We start from the raw sequence: 24,244 nt of genomic DNA on the forward strand, positions 1-24,244 counted from the left end.
AGCTTGTTGAGCCACGGCGCCGCCCCTGCACATTTCTAATTCTACCATTCAGTGTAAGTCTGATTGAGTGTGTGCCGAACTGTACATCTCCTCCCTCTCTTGTTCCCACTCTTATATTTAACAGGGATCACTTTTCAGTTAAATTTAAACACCTAAGAATAATTGTGTGTTAATTACAGAGTTCAACCAATGGTATTAAGTAGAACAAAAAAATACTAAAAGGGATAAAGTATTAAGTTGTTCATCAACAGTCAGGACAAGGGTTGATCAAGTCATTGTTTCTCATGGTGTCCATTTCACTTCAACAGGTTTCCTTTTAGGTGCTCAGTTGTCACTGATCGGGGGGAATATATGGTATTTGTCCCTTTGGGACTGGCTTATTTCACTCAGCATGATGTTTTCCAGATTCCTCCATTTTATTGCAAATGACCAGATTTGATTTTTTTTTTTACTGCTGTATAGTATTCTATAGAGTACATATCCCATGGTTTCTTTATCCGGTCTACTGTTGATAGGCATTTAGGTTGATTCCAGGACTTAGCTATTGTGAATTGAGCTGCAATAACATTGAGGTGCAGACAGCCTTTTTGTTTGCCAATTTAATTTCCTTTGGGTAAATTCCAACGAGTGGGATGGCTGGGTTGTATGGTAGGGTTATATTCAGATTTCTGAGGAATCTCCAGGTTGATTTCCATAGTGGCTTTACCAGTTTGCATTCCCACTAACAGTGGGTTAGTGTTCCTTTTTCCCCTACATCCTCTCCAGCATCTGTTGTTGGTAGATTTCTGTATGTGAGCCATTCTCACCGGGGTGAGGTGAAACCTCATTGTGGTTTTGATTTGCATTTCCCTGATTGCAAGTGATCCTGAACATTTCTTCATGTGTCTGTTGGCCATTTGGATTTCCTCTTCTGAAAAATGTCTATTGAGGTCCTTGGCCCATCTCTTAAGTGGGTTGTGTGTTTTGTTGTTGTGGAGTTTCTTGATTTCTTTGTAGATTCTGGTTATTTAACCTTTATTGGTTGCTTAGTTTACAAATATTTTTCCCATTCTGTTGGTTGCCTCTTCACTTACCTCACTGTTTCTTTTGAAGTACAGAAACTTCTCAATTTGTTGTAATCCCAAATGTTAATTTCGTTTTTGACTGCCTGTGCTCCTGGGGTCTTTTCCAAGAAGTCTTTGCCTGTGCCTATATCTTGTAGGGTTTCTCCGATGTTCTCTAATAATTTGATGGTGTCAGGTCGTAGATTTGGATCTTTAATCCATGTTGAATGGATTTTTGTGTAAGGTGTAAGGTAGGGGTCTTGCTTCATGCTTCATCCAGTTTTCCCAGCACCATTTGTTGAATAGACTGTCCTTACTCCAGAAATTGATTTTAGATCCTTGATCAAATATAAGTTGGCTGTAGATGTTTGGATTGATTTCTAGTGTTTCTATTCTGTCCCATTGGTCTATCCATCTGTTTCTGTACCAGTACCTTGCTGTTTTGATAACAACTGCCCTCTAGTATGTCCTGAAATCTGGTATTGTGATGCCTCTGGCTTTGTTTTTGTTGTACAAGATTGCTTTAGTTATTCGAGGTCTCCAGTGCTTCCATATGAATTTCAGCATCATTTTTTCCAGATCTGAGAAGAATGTCTTTGGTATTTTCATTGGTATCTCATTCAATCTATAAATTGCTTTTGGGAGAATGGACATTTTGATGATACTGATTCTTCCAATCCATGAGCATGGAAGATTTTTCCATATTTTTTTGGTATCCTCTTCTATTTCTTTCTTTAAGATTTTGTAAATCTCATCATAGAGATCTTTGACATCCTTGGTTAAGTTCATTCCAAGGTATTTGATTGTTTTTGTAGCTATTGTGAATGGGATTGATCTTAGAAGTTCTTCCTCAGCTGTGGCATTGCCTGTGTTTACAAATGTTGTTGACTTTTGTGCATTGATTTTATATCCTGCTATTTTGCCAAACTCTTCTATGAGTTCCAATAGTCTCTTAGTAGAGTTCTTTGGATCCCCTAAATAAAGAATCATATCATCTGCTAAGAGGGATAGTTTGACTTCTTCCTTCCAAATTTGTATCCCTTTAATTTCTTTTTCTTGCCTAATGGCTCTGGCTAACACTTCCATTATTATATTGAATAGCAGTAGTGAGAGTGGGAATCCCTGCCTGGTACCAGATCTCAGTGCAAATGCTTCCAACTTTTCCCCATTCAATAGGATGCTGGCCATGCCATACCCAATTTGCTTAGAGTTTTCATCATGAAAGGGTGTTGTGTTTTACCAAATGCTTTCTCTGCATATATTGAGATAATCATACAGTTTTTCTTCTGCAGTTTGTTAATGTGGTGTATCACATTGATCGTTTTGCAAATGTTGAACCATCCCTGCATACCACGGATAAATCCCACTTGGTCTGGGCAGATGATTTTTCTGATGTGTTGTTGCATTCTATTGGCCAGAATTTTATTGAGGATTTTTGCATCTATGTTCATCAGGGAAATTGGTCTATAATTCTCTTTCAATGCTGCATCTTTTTCAGGTTATATGAATTAAGGTGATGTTGGCTTCATAGAATTTGGGAGGATTCTCTCTTTTTTGATTATTCTGAATAGTTTGAGAAGCATTGGAGTTAGTTCTTCTTTAAATGTCTGGTAGAATTCAGCAGTGACTCCATCTGGTCCTGGGCTTTCTTTGTTAGGAGGGCCTTTATTACTGATTGAATTTCTTTCTCAGTTATGGGACTGTTTAGGTTTTCTGTGTCTTCATGGTTCAATTTAGATAGGTTGTATGTATCCAGGAATCTATCCATTTCTGATAGATTTCCCTGTTTGCTGGCATACAACTCTTTGTAATTTCTGATGACTCTTTTTATTTCTGTGGTGTCTGTTGTTACATTCCCTTTTTCATCTGATTTTATTGATTGGGATCTTTTCTCTTCTTTTTTTACTTAGTTGAGCCAATGGTGTGTCAATTTTATTTTTTCAAAAAAGCAGCTCTTCGTTTTGCTTATCTTTTGTAATTTTTTTGATTCAATTCTGTTGATTTCTTCTCTAATATTAATTATTTCTCTTCTACTGGTTTTGGGCCCAGTTTTCCACAGTTTTTCTAGATCCTTGAGATGCGTTGAAAGCTCATTTATTTGGTGCCTTTCCAATTTCTTGATGTAGGCACATATTGCTATAACTCTGTTTTTGCTGTATCCTATAAGTTTTGATATGTTGTGTTGGTATCCTCATTTACATCCAGAAAGTTTTTGATTTCTTTTTTGAATTCTTCTATGACCCAGTGTTCATTCAGGAGCATGTTGTTCAATCTCCAAGTATTTGCATATGCTCTAGGGATTCTTGAGTTGTTAATTTCCAGCTTCATTCCACTGTGGTCTGGGAAGCTGCATGGTATGATTTAGGTACACACTGTGAATTTCATAATTCACGAATTCATTCTCTCTTTTTTTTAAAGAAAAGATTTTATTTATTTATTTGAGAGGTAGAATTAGACAGAGAGAGGGAGAGACTGATAAAGGTCTTCCATTAGCTGTCTCCCAAATAATGGCAATGGCCAAAGTTGGGCCGATTGGAAACCAGGAACCAGGAACTTCTTCTGGTTCTCCCAGGTGGGTGCAGGGGCCCAAGCACTTGGGCCATCTTCTACTGCTTTGCCAGGCCATAGCATAGAGCTGGAACAGAAGAGGAACAGCTAGGACTCAAACCAGCGCCCATATGGGATGCCAGCGCCACAGGCAAAGACTTAATCCACTACACCACAGCCCCAGCTGGCTAATTCACTTTTAATTGTTTCTAGTCTTAAAATTATTGTGAAACTTGAGTTTTAATTTCAGTGACAGTGTTCTTTTACAAAAATATTTATTGATTTATCTGAAAGTCAGAGTTGTGGTGGTGGTGGGGGGGGAGAGAGCGAGAGAGAGAAAGAGAACATGCTTCCATCCACTTGTTCACTCCTCAGATGACCACAATAGCTGGGGCTGGGCCAGGCCAAGGCAAGGAGCCAGGAACTTCATCTGGGTGTCCCACATAGGTAGCAGGGACCCAAGCACAAGGACCATCTGCTGTTTTCCCAGGCCATTAGCAGGGAGCTGCATAGGAAATGGAGCAGCTGGGACAGGATCATGATGCCAACATTGCAGGCAGTGGCTTTGCTAGATGCCACAACACTGGCCCCTCAGTAACTATATTTGTTTTGGTTTTAATATCCAGGTGTCTTATTTGTACTTTTGTCATCTACCAGACTTTCAATAAATGCATTTTTTCTATTTTTAATATCTAGTTTTCTTATTCTTTCTAATTCATTTTTATGGGATACTTGATTTTAATGCTATGTAGTTTTTGAGCATTCTGAAATTGCTTATTTTGACATCTTTGTCAAGTGTTTCTGTGACATAAATTTAAATTGGGGTTATTGGAATTGTTTTTGTTTGTTTCTAGTCTTACATTTCTCTTCCTGTAGTCCTCTGTAAATTATTATTGTTGTATTTTTTGGGGGAGGTAAGAGGGGATCCTGTCAATGTATGAATTCACTGTGCTGTCTTCATCTGCTTTTTGTCTTATTGTGTTTCCCTTCCCCCAACTCCTTTTTCTAATTCTTGTGCTTGACTCTTTCTGCTCCTTTATGCTTGAATATAAAGCCACGTCCTAGAGTGACCACTCTGGAGCTCCATTTTGTGGAGAACTTGCTCATATTTCAGTGCACTCATAGAACCAATGGCTGGGTTGTTCAATATTTATTCACAAATCTGGGAATCTGTGACTATCATTATGCCTCTTGCAGTCAGCCAAAAATCCAGGCAGCTAGCTAATAATAGTTCTTGTTAAGACAGCTCCTGTCTTCTGTTTTGCTTGGAATAAGTTTCTGCTTTGTTTTAGACACCATTATTGAATTGGAGCAAAACTTCACTATGATTGCCTTAGAGTGCAACAGGTCTATGGCATTGCTTTCATTCATAGGTTTGTATTTCTCTAGTTTATTGCTGTGGTATTTATCTTGCCTTTAAGTGTTCTTGTCTTTTAATTTAAATTGTAGTTTGCTATAGGTTTAGAGCAGAGGGGACTGAATTTTCTATGCTGTCAGCTGATTATTTTGTAACTTGATTTCTCTTTCCCTTTTTTAGGACTTATTTTACTTCCAGGTGGTGCCCTTGGCCAGCTTCTGGGAGGTGTCATTGTTTCCAAGTTAGAAATGTCCTGCAAAGCCCTGATGAGATTTGTGATGGTCACATCTACTGTATCAGTAGTAACCCTTGTGGTTTTAATTTTCATACACTGTGATTCAGTGAAATTTGCTGGAATCAATGAAGATTATGATGGGTAAATATAACCTTGTATATATTATATTTTTGCATAAGCACCCAATAATATATTCTTTAGTTAATTAATAATTATCATTCAATAACCCTTATGTTTTAATATCATTCTCTGAGGTACTGGTATTTGAAAGATATATGAAGTATAGTTTCACCTTTTATATTAAGGGCACAAGTATTATATTGTTGTCATGTGATATGACTACTCACACATTCAAAAAGTACTAAAGGAAAAACATAGTCATTTGGTACAGCAGTTAACACATCTCTTGGAATGCCCATCTGCCATAAATAACATAAAAGAAGTAATTAAAATAGAGTATTGTTTTAAAAAATTAAAAGCCTTGATGGTTTTTAAAAAAAGTCAAAGGCCAAGACTAAAGAAGTAGATACTATATATTTAAAAAATTTTAGTTGACACATAATCATTCATAATTATGGGGTATTGCATGATAATTTGATGTGCATAGGCAAAGTATAATGGTCACATAAGAAAAATTTGTATCAATCTCTTTAAACATTTATATAACATTTCATCTATTGGGAACATTCAAATTCTTTATAAAATATATAATAAATAGTTGCAAACTGCATTTAACCCTACTGTGCTATAAACCACCAATATATTCTGTCTGTCTAACTGTGTTTTAATGCCCACTACCCAGCTCCTATTTCCCACAACCTGATGCTTCCCTTCCTATCTTCTAGGATTAAGGGTGTGCCAAAGATGACACACCCAGGTTTGGTGTGGTAAATCTTCACTCTCTCTCGCTCTCTTTTTTTATTCAGAAGAGAAGTAATTCCACTCAGTTGTGCTCTTCTCTGGGATGGCAATCAGTACCTGAGCGCTAGCCCTAGTGGGTATATTTGTCTGCTTTGTCCCAAGGACCACACGAAGAATCTGTGCAGTCCTCAGTGTAAACTCAGACCCCTGCAATGTCTCTTACTATATAGCCAAGGCCACCTGTCTGTGGCGTCTCCTACCGAGACTACTCACATCTCAGCCACACCGTGAATTGTCCCACACACCTTCAGTTTTTTTTTTTTTTTCACAGTCCCAATTCATAAGATCCACACATTCACTAGGTCTTAGTCTCCTGCTATTTCTCCCCACAAGAGTCAGGTTGTTTTGTTTGGTTGTGGGCGGGCGCAGCCCTGAGCTGGCACAGCTGTTATGTATGTCCAAAATGGCACCTGCTCTATTGTCTCACACACTTTTGTGAGGTGAGTGGAGAGAGAGAATCATGTCTGTACTGTCCCCCCTTTTTTTTCTTTCCTCTAGTTAGGCTGGTGTACTTTCCCCCATGGGGCTTCAAGCCTCATTCCCTCTAGGCTCTTCCTGCCACTTTTCCACCAGTGTCTCAGGGTACTGCAGTTTCGCCTTGCCTCTCTTTCCAGTGCTGGTGGGGAGGAGACTCTCGGCAGTTGGGCTCCCGAGTCGTGGGCACCCAAGTCCTCCACATCAATCCACCACACCCCTCTAATTCTGTATGATTTTCCTATGCAGTTTTTTCCCTAACTCTTCCCTGAGACTGCACTATTTTCACTTTTATTAAACTATATTTTCCTGGACTATCAGTGAGCTCCCTCCCTGTTCCACCATGTTGGAATTGCTCGCAAACTGCTAATTTCTTTGGGACACTTTCCTCACAAATTTTTCCTAAACCATCAGTGATTTTATTATATTCGATCCAAGCATAACTATAAATGTAGTGTAGTGTTTTTTTCTTGCTTCAGTTTAAGCAGAATTTATGTTATTCTGATGGGATTTTTTTTCACATTGATGTCATATATTTCTTAATGCCTCAAACTATATCTTGTTCACATATACTATAATAAATTCAAGTTAGCTTGAATTTATTTTGGTGCAAAATTTTTGAAATGCATGTATAGTTTATTTTTAAAGATTTATTTATTTATTTGAAAGTCAGATTTACAGAGAGAGAGAAAGAGAGGCAGTGAGAGAGAGAGGTCTTCCATCCTCTGGTTCATACTCCAATTGCCTGTAACTGCCAAACTGCGCAGATCTGAAACCAGGAGCCAGAATCCACCAGATCTCCACTCGAGTGCAGGGGCCCAAGCATTTTGACCATCTTCCACTGCTTTCCCAGACCATAGCAGAGAGCTGGATTGGAAGTGGAGCAGCCAGGACTTGAACTGGTGCCCATTTGGGATGCTAGCACTTCAGGCAGTGATCTTACCTGCTATTCCACAGCACTGGCCCCAACATGCATAATTTTTTTCTTAATATGTTTTCATAGAAATGGCCCATAAACATTTTGGAGACTCCCTCATATTAAAAAGAAATTAGATTATAATCAAATCAGACTTATTACAGAAATGAAAAGTTAGATTAACATTTAAAAATAAGCTGATTCACTACTCCATATTCACTAAACCAACTAAAAGAATATTCACTACACCAACTAAAAGAAAAAAATCTTATCAAAATCTGCATAGATCCAAAAGATAAAAAAATCCTACTAAATAAAATGTTGCTTCCATTCTAATAAGCCAAGAACCTAGGGATGGAAAGGAAGTACGCCAACTTGATAAGTGAATGTATGAGAATTTACAGGTCACATTATACTCGATTTTTATGGACTAAATATTTGCATGCCCTCAACATACGTTGAAGCCCTCACCTCCAATGTGATTATATTTGGATGTGGAGCCTTTAGGACATACGTAGGTTTAGACGTGGCCATGAGGGTGGAAACCATACGCTGGAATCAGTGTACTTCAAAGGAGAGGGAGAGATCTGCGCTTTACCTCCCTCCTCCATGTGACAACACACTGGAAAAACACCCTTAACAGATACGGAATCTGCCCCGACAGCACTTAGGTCTTGGACTTCCCAGTATCCAGAACTGTCAGAGACAAATGTCTGCCTTATAAGTCACCCACTTCCTGATATTTTGTTATAGCAGTTCTAGTACACAAAGACAATGATGAAACAGTGACTGATCCAGGAACAAAAGATATCTGCTTTACATATGTCTACTTTAATATTGTAATTGAGATTCCAGCCATTTCAATAATATAAGGAAAACAAATAAAAGGTATCCAGATAGGAGAAGTAAAAGTGTCTATTTGAAGACAGCAGGCCTGTGTATGTAGAATATGAAAATAAATACCAGAACTAATAAAATAAGATTGGTAAGGTTGCTGGATATGAGATAAATATACAATAATCTGTGGTACTTTATGTAATACCTGTAAAGAAGCAGAAATTAATATGAAAAATGGGGCCAACAACGACATGAAGAAAAAGTGTTGTAGAAATCAAAGTCAATATATAAAATATCTAAAGTATTTTTGTATACTATACAGAAACACCTGGGAATTATTAATAAATAAAATATTATTAACACCTGAGATTAAACACTTAAAGATAAACCTGAAAAAGATATTAATGACCTGTATTTATATAGTAATTATTGAAAAATTAGTGGGTAAAATTAAAGATCTAAATTTAAAATGAAAAGATGTTCCATGTTCATGAACTGGAAGATATCAATTCCATTCAAACTGATGCGTGTTTTTAATCAACTAACAATAAAATTTCAGCCATATTTCATGCTTAGATATTAGCAAAAGAATATGTAAATTGATACAGATATGTAAGGGATCTAGAAAAGCCAAAGATAATTGTTAAAAACAGCAAAAGAGAAGGGCTAACACTGTTCAATTTCAAGACTGATTAGTTTCATGTCTTAAATATCACAACAAATACCTGATATAGAAAGAAATAAATTGAAAAACTATAGACTTCATCCAAAATTATGCCTTCTAATCTTTGAAAGACCCCTGTTTACACAGGGTAGACTACTCTAATATTTGAAATTTCTATGGTTAGCTTCCAGATTATATGAAGTACATTCAATGTTTAACAATAAGAAAACAAACAAGCAAATGAAATGAAGCCAAACAATTGAACCTATATTTAGCCAAACAATATGTAAATATGAAAAATAAACATATGGAAAGGTGGTCAATATCATTAGTCTCTAAGGGAACACAACAGTAAAATTACAATATGAAACTAATATGCCCTAGTAAGAATGTCTAAAGTAAACTGGAGACAATATGAAGTGTTGGTGAGAAATAGGGGAGAATAACTGAAACTGTTATATACTGCAGGTGAGAACATAAAGCATTACAACCTCTTTAACAAATTCTTGAACACAGAGTCTTAATAATATTTACTTATGAGGAAATAGAATACCTAAATTGTCCAATAACAAGAAGCACATTTGAATCTGTAATCAAAAAAAATTTCATTAGAGTAAAGTCCAAGACCATATGGCTTCACTCAAACTTTTAAAAGAAGAAATAACAACTGTGCTTCTTAAATTATTTCAAGGGGTCAGAGCCATGGTGCAATGCACTGCCTGCAGTGCCAGCATCCCATATGGGTGCTGGTTTGAGACTCGACTGCTCCACTTCAGACACAGCTCTCTGCTGTGGACTGAGAAAGCAGTAGAAGAAGGCCCAACTGCTTGGGGCCCTGCACCCACATGGGAGACCCAGAAGAAGCTCGAAGCTCCTGACTTTGGATAGGCTCAGCTCCAGCCATTTGGGGAATTTGCAGTGGATGGAAGACCTCTCTGTCTCTGTCTCTCTGTATCTCTGTCTCTTTGTCTCTCTCTTTCTCTGCCTCTGACTCTCTGTAACTCTGCCTTTCAAATAAATAAATAAATCTTTAAAAAAAACTTTTTTAAAAAATGAGGAGGGAGCTCCTTTGAATTAATTATATAAAGTCAGCATTACCTTGATACAAGAACCAGACAAGGACATACACACAAAAAAAGCTGCATGTCAGTATACTTGATTAACATGGATGCAAAAATTATTTTAAAAAATAATAGTAAATATAATCTAACAGCACTTCAAAAGGATCATTCACCATGTTCATGCGTTTGTCCCAGGAATGCAAGGATGGTTCAATATACACAGATCAATATATGTGATACACCAATGGTGAGAATGAAGGACAGAAAGCATGTCATCATCCTATTAGATGCAGAAAGGGTATTTGACAAAACTCATCCCTTCATGATAAAAATTCTGAGCAAATTATAATGAAGACTATTGTATAACAAGTCAACAGCCAATATCGTATTGAATGGGGGAAAGCTGATGGAAAAGGATTCCCACTTTCAGAACTTTTATTCAACATTGTCCGGAGGTCCTAGCTAGAACAATTAAACAAGAGAAAGAAATAAAGAGCACTTAAGTTGGAAAGGAGGAACTCAAATGGTCACTGGTTATATACAACACTGATCATATATAGAGAGAAAAGCCCAGAGATTCTATCAAATTGCGTTAGAACTAATAAGCAAGCAAAGTTTTAGAATACAAAGTCAGTATACAAAAATCAGTAACATTGTTATACAGCAATAGTGAATTATCTGAAACAGAAATCAAAAAAGCAATCCAACTTCCAATAGCTACAAAAAATACATGGAACATATTGAACTAATGTGGTGAAAGATCTGCACAACAAAAACTTTAAATCACTGATGAAGGGAATGAAAAGATATTCCATGTTGACAGATTTGAAGAATCAACATTGTTAAAATGTGCATAATACTCAAAGCAATTTACAGATTTACTGTAATCCTTATTAAAATTGCAGATTATTTTCCCCAGAAGATGAGGAAAAACATTACTAAAAAATTTTGGAACCAAAATAGGCCCAGAGTGGACAGAGCAATCGTGAGCAAAAAGAACAAAGCAAGAGATATTTACACTACTTGATTTCAAATATCATTTTGAAAGCAGCTGTGTGAAAGAATTCATGGAAAGCATGCATACTCCATTATTCCATTTTGTGAAATGTTAGGAAATTAAAATTGATGAATAGCTACAGAAAGTAGATCAAGGAATGCCAGAGGGAATTGCAAACAGGTACAAAGAAATTTTTCAGAGTGATGATTATATTCACTAGCCTCATCGTGGTGAGAAGTTCATGGGTCAAAAAGATTCAAGTTGTACATTCTAACTGTGCATTTTTTGTATGTAAGTTATACCCCGGTAAAGCTGTTAAGAAAGAATGTTCTTTCTTAGAAGAAAGATTCTTTCTTAGAAGAAAGCTGTTAAGAAGAACTTATTTTGACAGGTGTATTTTATGAATCTGATAGATACATTGATATATAAGTTAATTATGAAACAATGGCATTATAATTATTTTTCATGTTGTTTTTGCAGAACAGGGCAGATGGGAAATCTCACAGCTCCTTGCAACAAGCACTGTAGATGCTCAACCGCACTTTATTCTTCAGTATGTGGAAGAGATAATGTGGAATATTTTTCTCCCTGCTTTGCTGGCTGCAGATTTTCTAAATATTCACAGAAAAAAAAGGTGATTTTATTTTCTTTTGCTTCTTCCTCTCCAGTAAGCTGTTCCATTTATAGATGTTGGTTATATTTTATTCCTAACTCTATAAAAACTTTTTAATTAAAAAATTAAAGCAAAATTTGTTTTGTTTCCATAATCCAAGGGCCTGTGGGGATTGAGAGTAGGGGCAATAACTCCTCTGTTATCACGTATCTCCATGTGTTACATCACCCGTTTTGTAGCCGTGAAGCAGTGGCTGTCTATCATCTGCCTCTCATCAAAACAATGTTTTTTTTTTAACTTTTATTAAATTAATATAAATTTCCAAAGCACAGCTTATGGATTACAGTGGCTTCCCCCCCTCCCCATAACTTGGTGAAAGAAACATCGACACTGACATTGTCTTCACTTTAATGTAGTTCTTTTTTTTTTCTATGCTCTCTGTCAGCAGCATCCAATTCCTCAAAACCTTAAAATACAGATTTTCCATAGTAAGAGTTTGAGCAATATTGTGCTTTACACCAGTTTCTGTTTTTCTGTAAAGTATTCAGAATTTTTGCTGTGTATCTTCTTGTTTCCCTCCCTTCCCCCTCCATGTTAAGTCAGATCAGGGGATCGGTCACTTTATGGCTTACTAGAGTATGGCACACATAGACGGCCTTTATGAAGCACATCAGCCATGACAGCTAAGTTGGAGATAAGGAAGAGCCGCATGGCGGGAATGACCTGAAACCGAATGTATGCTTTCCTTGTTTGTCTTTTGGCTTTGACATAAATTGTAGCAGTTTTAAAATCTGCCCCCTCCCCAGTTTGCTCTTCTCTTGAGGCTGTTACCATCATAATCCCTTATTTACTTAGGCCTTCTCATTTTTGTCATGAAGAGCAGTTGACCACTCCTTTATTGGTTTGGGTCTGGGTTAATTATTTTTATATCCAAAGTTGCACAGATAAGCTTTTAACCAAGTGATGGAATACCTACTTCAGCTTTTACCTTCTAAGTAGTACTTTTTTTTTTTTTTCCTTCTAAGTAGTAGCTTTTACCTTCTAAGTAGTAAGAAGTGTGGACCCAGGCTTTAAAAGTCCTGTTTCTCTTTTCCTTCTCTAGGTAGTCTTTGTGAATGGGTAAGAGCAACAAAGTAATATACTTCCTGATTCATAGGTGCTATTCCACCTTCCCTAATTAATGATAAAGTCACTTGTCACCCATATGTGACTGTGATACAATAATGCCTTCAGGCTTTCACTGGGCATTAAGCTAAAAAAGTTATAAATCCTTTAAAGATCTTTCTTCTTTTTTATTTTTTTTTATTTTATTTTTTAAACTTTTTGACAGGCAGAGTGGACAGTGAGAGAGAGAGACAGAGAGAAAGGTCTTCCTTTGCCGTTGGTTCACTCTCCAATGGTCGCCGCCGCCGGTGCACCACGCTGATTCGAAGCCAGGAGCCAGGTGCTTCTCCTGGTCTCCCACGCGGGTGCAGGGCCCAAGCACTTGGGCCATCCTCCACTGCACTCCCTGGCCACAGCAGAGAGCTGGCCTGGAAGAGGGGCAACCGGGACAGAATCCGGCGCCCCAACCGGGACTAGAACCCGGTGTGCTGGCGCCGCAAGGCGGAGGATGAGCCTGTTGAGCCATGGCGCCAGCCTTAAAGATCTTTCTTCTTAAGTGTTACATGTTAAAAGTAATGTTTAAGACTTCAAAATATGTTACTCTGGAGAGTTTTAAATGTAGGAGGAAAGCACAATGAATTCCAGTGACTCAATTACTCATCTTCAATAATTAATTAAGTTATGAAAAATTTGCTTTATGTAGATTCCCACTTAATTACTTTCCTCCATTTTATTTTGAAACAAGTAAATGCATTTAAAAAAAAAAAAACTTTCACCAGTGTGTACAGAAGAATTCATTGAACCTGATGTTTTGGTACCATGAGATATTTGAGAGCAAAGCAGGCCAACTACTGTATAACTTCAATCCCTCTTTTCTTTCCTGGAGACTTTCAGGGACATTCTATTTCTTGGAACTCTTCATAACTTTATTATATTCCTCTAAGGAATAGTTGATTCATCATGAGTACATTGGAAATACTGCTCAAAATTAACCACTCAAATTATATGGTAACTAATATGTTATATGCTAGCTAATAGAAATTGAAGGAAGAAGAAAATATTTTTCTTGAAGAAAATATTTTCTCTACAAAAATTGAAAGAATAAAATAATTTTTCCTAATAATACTTGAAAGAGGAATACAACAGATTTGTCAGAAATTACCCAACAGGGCAATTAGCTGTCATGGCAACAATGGTTCTGAAGGACATCTGACCATAGCAGACACTCTGATTAGTAAAATTTGATATGGGCTGTAAAAAAAATAAGGTCTTTGTTTCCTTGTGGCTATCTGCTGGGGACTAGTTTTATAAATACCGGCTACCCATATGTGATTTTAGCTTCTATATGTCTTTTTCAATTTCAAGCCTAGACAATCTCCCTTGTATCAGATGTTTGAAGCTCTGACTTCAGGAAGATCTCAGTATATTTTGAGGCTTACCCAACTAGGTGAAAATTACATCAAATATTCCCTTTTTTTAGAAGTGATTTTTGCCACGGTAGCATTCATCAGTTCACTGTCCTCGGAAATATGCAGGCTACATACAACAGAGGGAGGGCTTCTTGGATGGATGGCGTCTTAGAACTGTGCCCGATACTGACTGCAGACAGACCTTCGCACTCTCTCCCATTATCTTTTCAGAATTTTCTCTGTTTTCCATCTCCTGCTTTTGTGTGTTAAATAGAGCATGAGCCTGTCTTTCAATCCCTAACCTCAATTCTGCATTCTCTACTGTGCCATTAAACACACTTGCTGAGGTTCTTATTTCATTGTAATTTTCAGAATTGAATTCATTATAATTTTCTCTCCATTTCCTGGAAGGTATTAACCAAAGCTACCTTAACATTCTTGCTGCAAACCCCAGTCTCTAGGTTACCTCCAACTCTACTTTTATTATTGTATTTCTTTTAATTTAAGCAATTTTGCTGTCACTTTGCATGCCTTGTAATGTATTAAATTATGAGCACTGTGTATGAAAAAGATCTTATACTGTAATTGCATAGTTACCCATTTCTCACCTTATGTTTGCTTTATCTATTTTGAGGTTCTGTTCTGTGTACACACTGATAACTGTTAAACCTTCTTGAGGTGTGGTTCCTTGTATTTTTACAGAATGTCCTTTTTCATCTCTGGAAATAATATTCTTTGTCTTCAAGACTATTTTAAAGGATATTATACAGTTACTCTAGCTTTTTTCTTCTGATTATTTCCATAGTATATCTTAATTTTAAACTCTTATTTTCCATCTATTGGTGTCTTTGTATTCAAAGAGTCTCCCACAGCCACTATATAACATAGTTTTGTTTTTATGCAATTATATTAATCTGTCTTTTGAGTTTTCAGACTATTAATATTTAATGTAATTGTTGATATGGCAGGATTTATATCTACTTTCCTGTTTTATGCTAGGATATATTTGCTATTTCATTTCAATGTCATTTTGTTTATATTACTCTGAATTTTTAAAGAACTGGTGGTTCAAGGACTAGTCATATTATGCCCATTTTACTTCTACATGATTGTCATTTTCAGAAGTCATGAGCTGTCAGGAAATTTCTTATCCCTATATGGATATGCTATGTATCTCCTTGATTTATTTCAACTTCCTCTTATCCATATCACCCTAACTCTTCTACTGCGTCCTCTGGAAGTCACAAGTATCAGCAAAATCACCATATTTTCAACCTCTTTTCTACCCTCTCCCCTTTACCTTTGGACTCTGATTCATGCTTTGTCCTGGGAAACGCTTCCCTTTTCACTGCTACTTAAATAGCAGATGGCTATATTCTCTCCCATTTGCTACCTGCCTCTTTGTCACAGTGGAGGTTAGCATCCGCCTTGTTCCTCACTCCTACCTTTAAAACATGTTCTCCCTTCCTTCTCCCAAGCATCAGTCACTGAAACATCACACCAGGTGTTCCTTCTACTAGCCTTCTTGTTACTGTCATTTTCAGATTCAGGGTGCTTCCTCTCATTCCTTGAAGACTTCAGGCCCTCATTCATTGTTCACCTATTCAATAAAATCCTTAGTGATTTTGAAATTCATCATGAGAATCTAATCCTCTGTCCCTCTAATTGCTGGATTTATTCTTTCCCAAGCATTTGTGTGCATCCTACCTCATTTGGCATCTTTATCTGGTCAGCATGTAGGCCTTTTCTTGTCAATAATCTTACTCGTTCTCTGATCTCAATTTCAATTATCCTGCTATTGAACCACGGCTTCCTTCTTACAGCTCGCTCTGCTCCTCAGTTCTTTAACCCTTCCACAGCTTCATATTACTCGATAAATCTTCATATTTCCACTTCTCCCTTTAGTTACCCTAGAGTCTGAGCCTGAAATCACCTGCTGAGCTGGGTATCATTTGTCTGACCTCCAGATGCACTTGTTCATCCTTTCTACCCCTTTCATTGTCCTAGTAGACTGAACTATAGGATGAGGACTTCTTTGCCTTCTGAATTCTGATTGGATGACAAGAATGAGTCCTCACTGGTATTCAGAAAGACAGAAACGGAGGAGTGAATTCATGGTGTTTTTCTTTTTGACCGCTTCCCAAGTTTGGCTGAAGGTCTTGGTCTCTCAGGGAGGTCCTCCTCATATGACGTTCTGTTTCTGATAACTACTCCCAGTCTAGGGCCCCTTCATAAATCCTTTCAAATCTACTTTCGGAATAAATGGTGAAACTGACCATCTTCATTATTTTTTTTTCATATATTCTTTGGTACCTAGCACTGTTGTCTTGCACATTTAATTGCTTTTTAATTGTTTTCTCTGCCTTTATCCTTGACTTTGTAGTCTAGTAGCTTACAAAGAAGCCTGGGCCATCTCTTAACATGTAAGTCATTTATACTTACATCCTTCCAGAGGCTTCTCATCACTAAGAATAAAATCCAAGATTCTTGAATTGATTTGATTGTTACCAATCGAGGTCCATATAATTTACATTTCCTCTACCATCTTGAATATATTTCCTCTTAGTTTCCTTCATGTTCATTGCACTCCAGGCCATGCCATTCTTGCTTTTCTTTGAACCTGTCAATCAAGTGTTAGCCTAAGACTTTCAATTACTAGTTTTTTTCCCATCTGAAGCACATTTCTTCTAGATAGCCATGTGAATCATTTCTTCAATATATTCAGATCTTGGCTCAAGTACAACTTCATCATTCAGACAATTCCTGAATATGCTAACAACCAATACTGTCTTTACTTTTACCCTGCTTTGTTTCATTTCTCCATAGTACTTGCATATGTATGTTGCATTATGTTGTTTGATTTCTTTTTTAATTGCTAGTCTCCCTTTAGAAAGAGTTTTCTATATGCATCAGTGCTCTCTCTTATATAATTTACTATGTTTTCTCAATATCTAGAATGATGTTTGCCACATAAGTAGTCAATAAGTTTGGTGGAATAAATCAATTGCAACTGAGATGTTGGGGTATTTCTATTATTCAACATTTGTAGCAATCTCATAGCAACTTCCTCAACCCAACTGGCATATATGGGCCATAATTTTCTGAATTTCTCAGGTTGAAGCCATTTTCTATTCCTCTTATTCCTTTAATCGTCATCCAGTTCTGTGTTTCTATTGTTATTGCTGATATTCTTCGTCCCCTTCCATCTTGTCTTTCTCCCCCTCCTTTTCTGAAATTTAGAATTATTTCAATAGATTAATATATTAATAATTACTGAATCTCCAAACTATGCTTAGTCTTCTCCAAATATATCCCTGGCTTGTCTCCCCTGAATTATCAGCCTTGAAACAGTAACTACAAATTTCCATGGCTTCTGTGTGAAGGACTACATATTAACTTTCATGGGTAATATATTCTGTTGCCTTTGTGTTCCTCTTTCTTCTTAAAAACAGTAATTCTAAACAATAAATGGCATTATTTAGAGGTGCACTGTATAAAAAGAAATATGATTTAGGCTAGATTTATGATTAGATACTCATTATCTTTGATTGCTTTTGACACTTAAAATATTTGCATGTGTCCCTGAAAGTACTGCCAGCCCCAAGAGCTGTGTCTTCTGCAACAGTATGACATGGAAAATAAAATCTTATCTTTTTAGCATAGTCTCAAACCCATCATATTCAGTTAACTGTCCAGATTTTGTCACAGTTGAAATTGATTTTATTCATTACACTGTTCTTAGAAGTTCAAAATTTATATAGTTGTTCAATAATTATTTATGAAAGTCAACATAAACCTTTCAGGAAAATTTGTGAAATAAACAGAACTTTTCCTTAAGTACCTAAATTTATACACCCCCCCACACACACAAAACACCAAAAATAATGATTCTAGGTAGGGTAAAATACTTTGGATTATATTATTGATATTTAATTCCTAAATAGTGAAAAGGGGATTTAATGTAAGGAAATACATTATTGAAATTGTCTGGATCACTCTGTAGTTCCTGATTTAATTTTTATTTTGTGACAATAAAAGTTTTTGTTTAATGACTATACTTCTGAAACATTGTTTCCTGTCTTCAATTCTCATAGACGTACTACAATTGTTCTTGCATTCATAAGGGATTAACAAGCCCAGATCAGGATGGGGATATTGTTGATGCCAGACATGGGAAATGTGAGGCAAACTGCCATAAAGTGCCTTTGTTCATTGCATTGTTGCTTTCTTCAATTATATTTTCTGGATTTTCTGGTATACCAGGAACCCTGTGCATCTTCCGGTATGTATGAATTATACATAATCATTATGCATTTAATACATAAGAAAATAATTTTAGGAAGGTCTTAGAATATTCAGAGGTAAAAATTACTACACACTTATGTATATAATTTTTGCTCTTTGGATTTTATGTAAATAGTTGCATAAGGTGTGTAGACATCACATTTAGTTTTGGTTATTTAAGCCAATTTACCATACATGGGAAATTCAAATATCTGGGAAATTTTTACATATCAAAATCATGCATATGTTTAATATTCTCTTTCAGCTAATTTATTTGCCCAAAAGATTTAGGCATCATATTCAGTTTAACCTAAAACTAAATGGATTTACTTAATTTGACACACATAAAATATTCATAAACATAGAAAATTTAATTATACAGGTATAATTATTGGTTGATTCATTAACTTTAGCTATTTATTGACTATTTACTTCTAAATATCCTATTTGACTAGGAGAAAAGGAAATGTCTCAACAAGTAAGCAACCAGGATCATGTGGCTACTAAGCAAGTTAGAAGTAGCTAGTGGAGGAAGAACTGAATTTTAATTAATAGCATGCCTATTAATCAACCTTTACTTACTCCACTCTCATCTTCCCTCCCCGGCCTATGGCAACCATCACTGTATTTTTAGCTTTTATGAGAACTCCTTTTTGAAAGGCTCCACATGAGTTAGATTATGTGATAATCATCTTTTTGTGTTTGGGATATTTCACTTAACATTTGAGCATCCAGTTCCATCCATGTTGTTGCAAGTGGCAAATTTTACAGTTGAGTAGTATTCACTTGTGTGTATATATCACATTTTCTTTGTATGTTCGTCCATGAATGGAAACTTGTTACATTTCTTGATCTTTGTGAGTGAGGTACAATAAAGATGGCAGTGAATGTAGACATCTCATTTACAGACTAATTCCACTTCTGTTAGATATGCACCCAGTAGTGAGAATCCTGGATCATACGATAGTTTTAGTTTTAGTGTTTTGAGTAACCTCCACACTGTTATAAGTAGTGTCTGTACTAATCTGCACTCCTACCAACAATGTGCAGGGGCTCCCTTTTCTCCACACCCTCACCAACACTTTTAAAAATTACTTTATGGAATTGTAGTGTTTTGTTTCTTAAAAGGTGACACTACTTTTAAAGTTTTTACTTTAAAAAAAGGATTTACAACTACATGCAACCTCCGGCAGCTCTCTGTTTCACATTACTGAATCATATCCCATCTTGTGGTACAACTATTTGTGTTCAGTTTTCATCTCTGGTCAACACTGAGTAACTGCAACCTACTGCAGTCTGTCCAACCACCCTGATTTCTAGAAATTGTGGAAATTCCAGTAGTCTGCTTGTGTATGTGTGCTAGGACCTTTGCAAAATTGTCAAAGTAACATTTGATATAACTTGTCTTTTTGATAATAGCAAATCTAACTAGAGTGAGGTGTTATTGCAGTTTTCATTTGCACTTCCCTTGTGAAGTGATGATGAGCATTTTTTCATGTAGCTGTTTGCCATTTGTATGTCTTCTTTTGAGAAATGTCTGCCCATTTTAAACTGTATTATGCACACATGTCTGCAACTGGACAGCATATACACACATATGCTATTTAGTTGCTTGAATTCCTTATAAATTCTGTGTATTAACAGATGTAAAATTTGCAGATATTCTTCCATTTTTGGTTGTTTTTCACTGTATTGATTACTTCTTTTGTTGTGCAAAAGCTTAGTTTGATGAAAGCCTATTGGTCTATTTTTCCTTTTGTTTCCTGCACTGTTGTGGGATAATCCAGATAATCCTTGCCCATTTTAATGTCCTGAAGTGTTTCCCTTATGATTTTTTTCCTAGTAGTTTCAAAGTCCCAGTCCTTACATTCAAGTCTTTTAAACCATTATGAATTGATTTTTGTTCATAGTGTGTGTGTTGGTGGGGAAGGGTGTCTAGTTTTACCTTTCTGCTTGTGGGTATCCAATTTTCCCAGTGTCATTGATTCAAAAGACTATTATTGTTCTTAACTTTGTCTAAGATCAGTTGGTTGGCTATAAATGTGTGAATTTACTTCTGGGGTTTTATTCTGTTTCATCAATCTGTGGACCTGTTTTTATGATAATACTATATTGTTTTAATATACTCTATTTTTTTTTTTTTGACAGGCAGACTGGACAGTGAGAGAGAGAGACAGAGAGAAAGGTCTTCCTTTTTCCATTGCTTCACCCCTCAATGGCCACTGTGGCCGGTGCACTGCACTGATCTGAAGCCAGGAGCCAGGTGCTTCCTCCTGGTCTCCCATGCAGGTGTAGGGCCCAAGGACTTGGGCCATCCTCCACTGCCCTCCGGGGCCACAGCAGAGAGCTGGACAGGAAGAGGAGCGACCAGGACAGAATCGGGTGCCCCGACCCAGACTAGAACCCGGTGTGCCAGCGCTGCAGGTGGAGGATTAGCCTATTGAGCCACGGCACCGGACACTATTGTTTTAACTACTGTAGCTTTGTGACATATTTAAAGCTAGGTTTTGTAATGCCTCCTTGCTTTGTTCTTTTTCTTAAAATTGTTCTGGCTATCATGGATCTTTTGAGGTTCCATTCAAATGTTAGAGGTAATTTTTCTAGTTCTGTGAAAAATGTCATTGAAATTTGATAGAAGTTGCATAGAATTTTTAAATCAATGTGGCTAGTATGCAATTTTAATGGTATTGATTCTTCAAATCCATGGGCACAGATGTTTTTCCATTTCTTTGTGTTCTCTTCAACTTCCTTCATCAGTGATTTAGTTTCACTGTAGAAAGTGTTCACCATTTGAGTGAAGTTTATTCCCATTGTTTAAAGTTGGAAATAAGCTTGTTTTCTTGATTTTCTTATGCATTTCTTATGATTTCTTAACTATGCTACTTATATTTGAACGTTGACTTTGTATCCTGAAACTTTGCACAATTAGTTTATTAGTTCTAATAACATTTTGATGAGGTCTTTGGGTTTCTCTCTATACCAGATCTTGTCATCTAAAATCAGTGACAATTTGCCTTATTCCTTTTCAATTTGGATGTCCTTTTTTTCTTTGCCTTGCTAATTGCTCTGGTTAGGGCTTCTATTATGATGTTGAATAAAAGTGGAGAAAGTAGACATCTTTGACTTGTTCTAGGTAGATCTTAGGGGAAAAGTTTTTAGCTTTTCCTTATCAAGTAGTTATTAGCCTGACTTGACTTCTTATATATAGTCTTTAGTTCTGAGATATATTTCTTCATTACCTAACTTGTTCAGAATTTTCATAAAAGGAGGTTGAATTTTATCAAATGCTTTTTCTGCATCTATTGAGGTGATTTGATTTTTTTTCCTTTATTATGTTGATAAGATATATCACATTTATTGATTTGTGTACACTGAACCATTCTTGTATCCCTGGAGTGAATTTCACTTGATCATGTTGAAACATCTCTGTAATATAATGTTAGATTTAATATGTCTCAATTTTACTAAAGATTTTTGCATCTGTGTTTATCAAAGAAATTGATATGAGGCTTTCTTCTTTTTGTTTTGTCCTTGGATGGTTTGACCAGTATATATATTGACCACATAGAATGAATTTAGAATTCCATCCTCTTCTATTTTTTAAATAATTGAGGAAGGATTGATGTTAATTCTACATTAAATGTTTGATAGAATTCAGCAGTGATGTCATCTGGTCCTGGAGTTTGCAGTGATGCTAAATATCTTTTGGTTTTTTTGATACAGGCATGGATTGCTGTAAATGTCCCTCATAGTACCGCTTTTGCTGTATCTCATAGCTTTTACTATGAAGTGTTTCAATTTTCACTCATTTCAAGAACTTTTCAATTTTCTTCTATGATTGCTTATTTGATACATTGTTCATTCAAGAGTAAATTTTTTTTTTAATTTTCACATATTTATGTAGTTTCTAAAGTTTTCTTGTTATTGATTTCTAGTTTTGTTGCATTGAGTTCAGGAAAGATGTTCAAAATTATTTCTGTCCTTTGAGATTTGTTAAGACTTGCTTTGTGACTTAATATGATCTGTTCTGGAGAATGTTTTATGTGCTGCTGGGAAGAATGTGTATTTTGCAGCGATTGTATCAAATGCTCTGTAAGCGTCCTTTCGGTCTGATTCATCCAGTGAGTAAATGAATTGTTGTTTCTTTGTTGATTTTCTGCTTGGATGACCTGTCCGTTTTGGAAAGTGTGGTGTTAGAGTCCTCTACTATCCTTGTAATAGAGCCCATTTCTCCCTTTAGGTCTTCTAATATTTTATTTATTTGGTTGCTTTGATATTTGGTGTATATATACTTATAATTGTTATTTCCTCTGACTAGATTGAATCCTTTTATTTGTTCATTAAATACTGTTTTTCCTTTTATTTTTAAACCACTTTTGATATAGATTTAAAGTCTATTTTGTTTGGTAGAAGTATGGCTACTCCTGCATGCGATATTTCCCTTCATTCTCTCACTTTCAGTCTATAGGTAGCCTTAGGATAGAAATGAGTTTCTTGGAAGCAGCAAAAAATTGATTCTTGTTTTTCTTTTTTAAAAATACATCTGATCATTCCATGTCTTTTAGTTGGAAAATTTAGTCCACTGATAATTAATTATTGAAAACCTAGGTCTACTACTGTCACTTACATACTAATTTTATGTTTTCATCATAGTTCTTTTCTTTCTTCTTCATTCAACTCAAATCTTCATTTATGGTTAAGTGATTTTTCTTTAGTAGTGTACCTTGATTTCTTTCTTATTATTTTTGGTAGGTAGATATGTTATATAAGTGTTTGTTTTGTGGCTACCACCAGGCTTACCAAAAACTTCTCTTTGGTTATAAGAAGTCATTTGGAGTACCAGAGTTGTAATGTAATGGGTTAAACCACTGCCTGTAATTCTGGCATCCCATATGGGTGCTGGGTCGATTCCTGGCTGCTCTACTTCAAATCCAGCTCCCTACTGATGTGTCTGGGAATGCAGTGGAAGATGACCTAAATCCTTGGACCTCTGCACCCATGTGAGAGACCTGGATGAAGCTCCTGGCTCCTGGCTTTGGCCTGATTCAGCCCTGTCCATTTCAGCCATTTGGGGAGTGAATCAGCAGATGGAAGATTCTCTCTCCCTCTTTCTCTTTCTCTTCCTCTGTCTCTCTCTCCCTCTATAACTCTGCCTTTCAAATAAATAAAATAATTTTTTTAAAAAAGAAGTTATTTTGAAATGATGAAATCTTAATATTGATAAGATAGGAAAAGAGACAAACAAAAAAAGATAAAGAGATCCTAATAGAGCTGGCATTGTGGCACAGTGGTTTACAGTTATCCCATGAGTCCCAACTGTTCTGCTTCTGATCCAGCTTCCTACTAATGTGCCTGGGAAGGCAGCAGAAGATAGCCCAAGTACTTAGGCTCCTACCACCTACTGAGAAATCAGGGTGGTTTCTTGGTTTCTGGCTTTGGCCTGGTTCATGCCTGGCTGTTGCAGCCATTCGGAGGAGTGAATGAGTAGATGACAGATCACTTTTTCTTTGTCTCCCCTTTCTCTCTTAGTCTTGTCTTTAAAATTTTTAAATTAAAAAAAATCACATATGGGATTTTGTACATCTAAAATAATAGAGAAGGTCTTTCTCTCTTGGAGCTCCCTGCCTGGCTACTGCAGCAGGAGGTTTCTGACTTAAATCTTTCTTTGCTTTAAAAAAAAAAAGAAAAGGAAAGAAAAGAAAGAAAAGAGAAAAAGAAAAAAGGCATTGGCCATTATATAATTCCAAAAGGTTTTATTACTGTACTTTTTTTCAGGTATCTT

General features: G+C 36.2%; 1 protein-coding gene across 1 annotated transcript in view; it reads left to right on the plus strand.

Moving 5' to 3' along the window:
- The window catches only part of SLCO6A1 (solute carrier organic anion transporter family member 6A1), a 138,109-nt gene that overhangs the window by 94,964 nt on the left and 18,901 nt on the right, over positions 1 to 24,244 (plus strand). Inside the window, exons 9-11 of the mRNA XM_062211958.1 lie at positions 5,128 to 5,323; positions 11,533 to 11,686; positions 18,273 to 18,460. Coding sequence (XP_062067942.1) covers positions 5,128 to 5,323; positions 11,533 to 11,686; positions 18,273 to 18,460 — 538 coding nt within the window. The remainder of the gene's footprint in view (positions 1 to 5,127; positions 5,324 to 11,532; positions 11,687 to 18,272; positions 18,461 to 24,244) is intronic.

The sequence above is a fragment of the Lepus europaeus genome, chromosome 15, assembly GCF_033115175.1.
Source record: "Lepus europaeus isolate LE1 chromosome 15, mLepTim1.pri, whole genome shotgun sequence".
Lineage (NCBI taxonomy): Eukaryota > Metazoa > Chordata > Mammalia > Lagomorpha > Leporidae > Lepus > Lepus europaeus.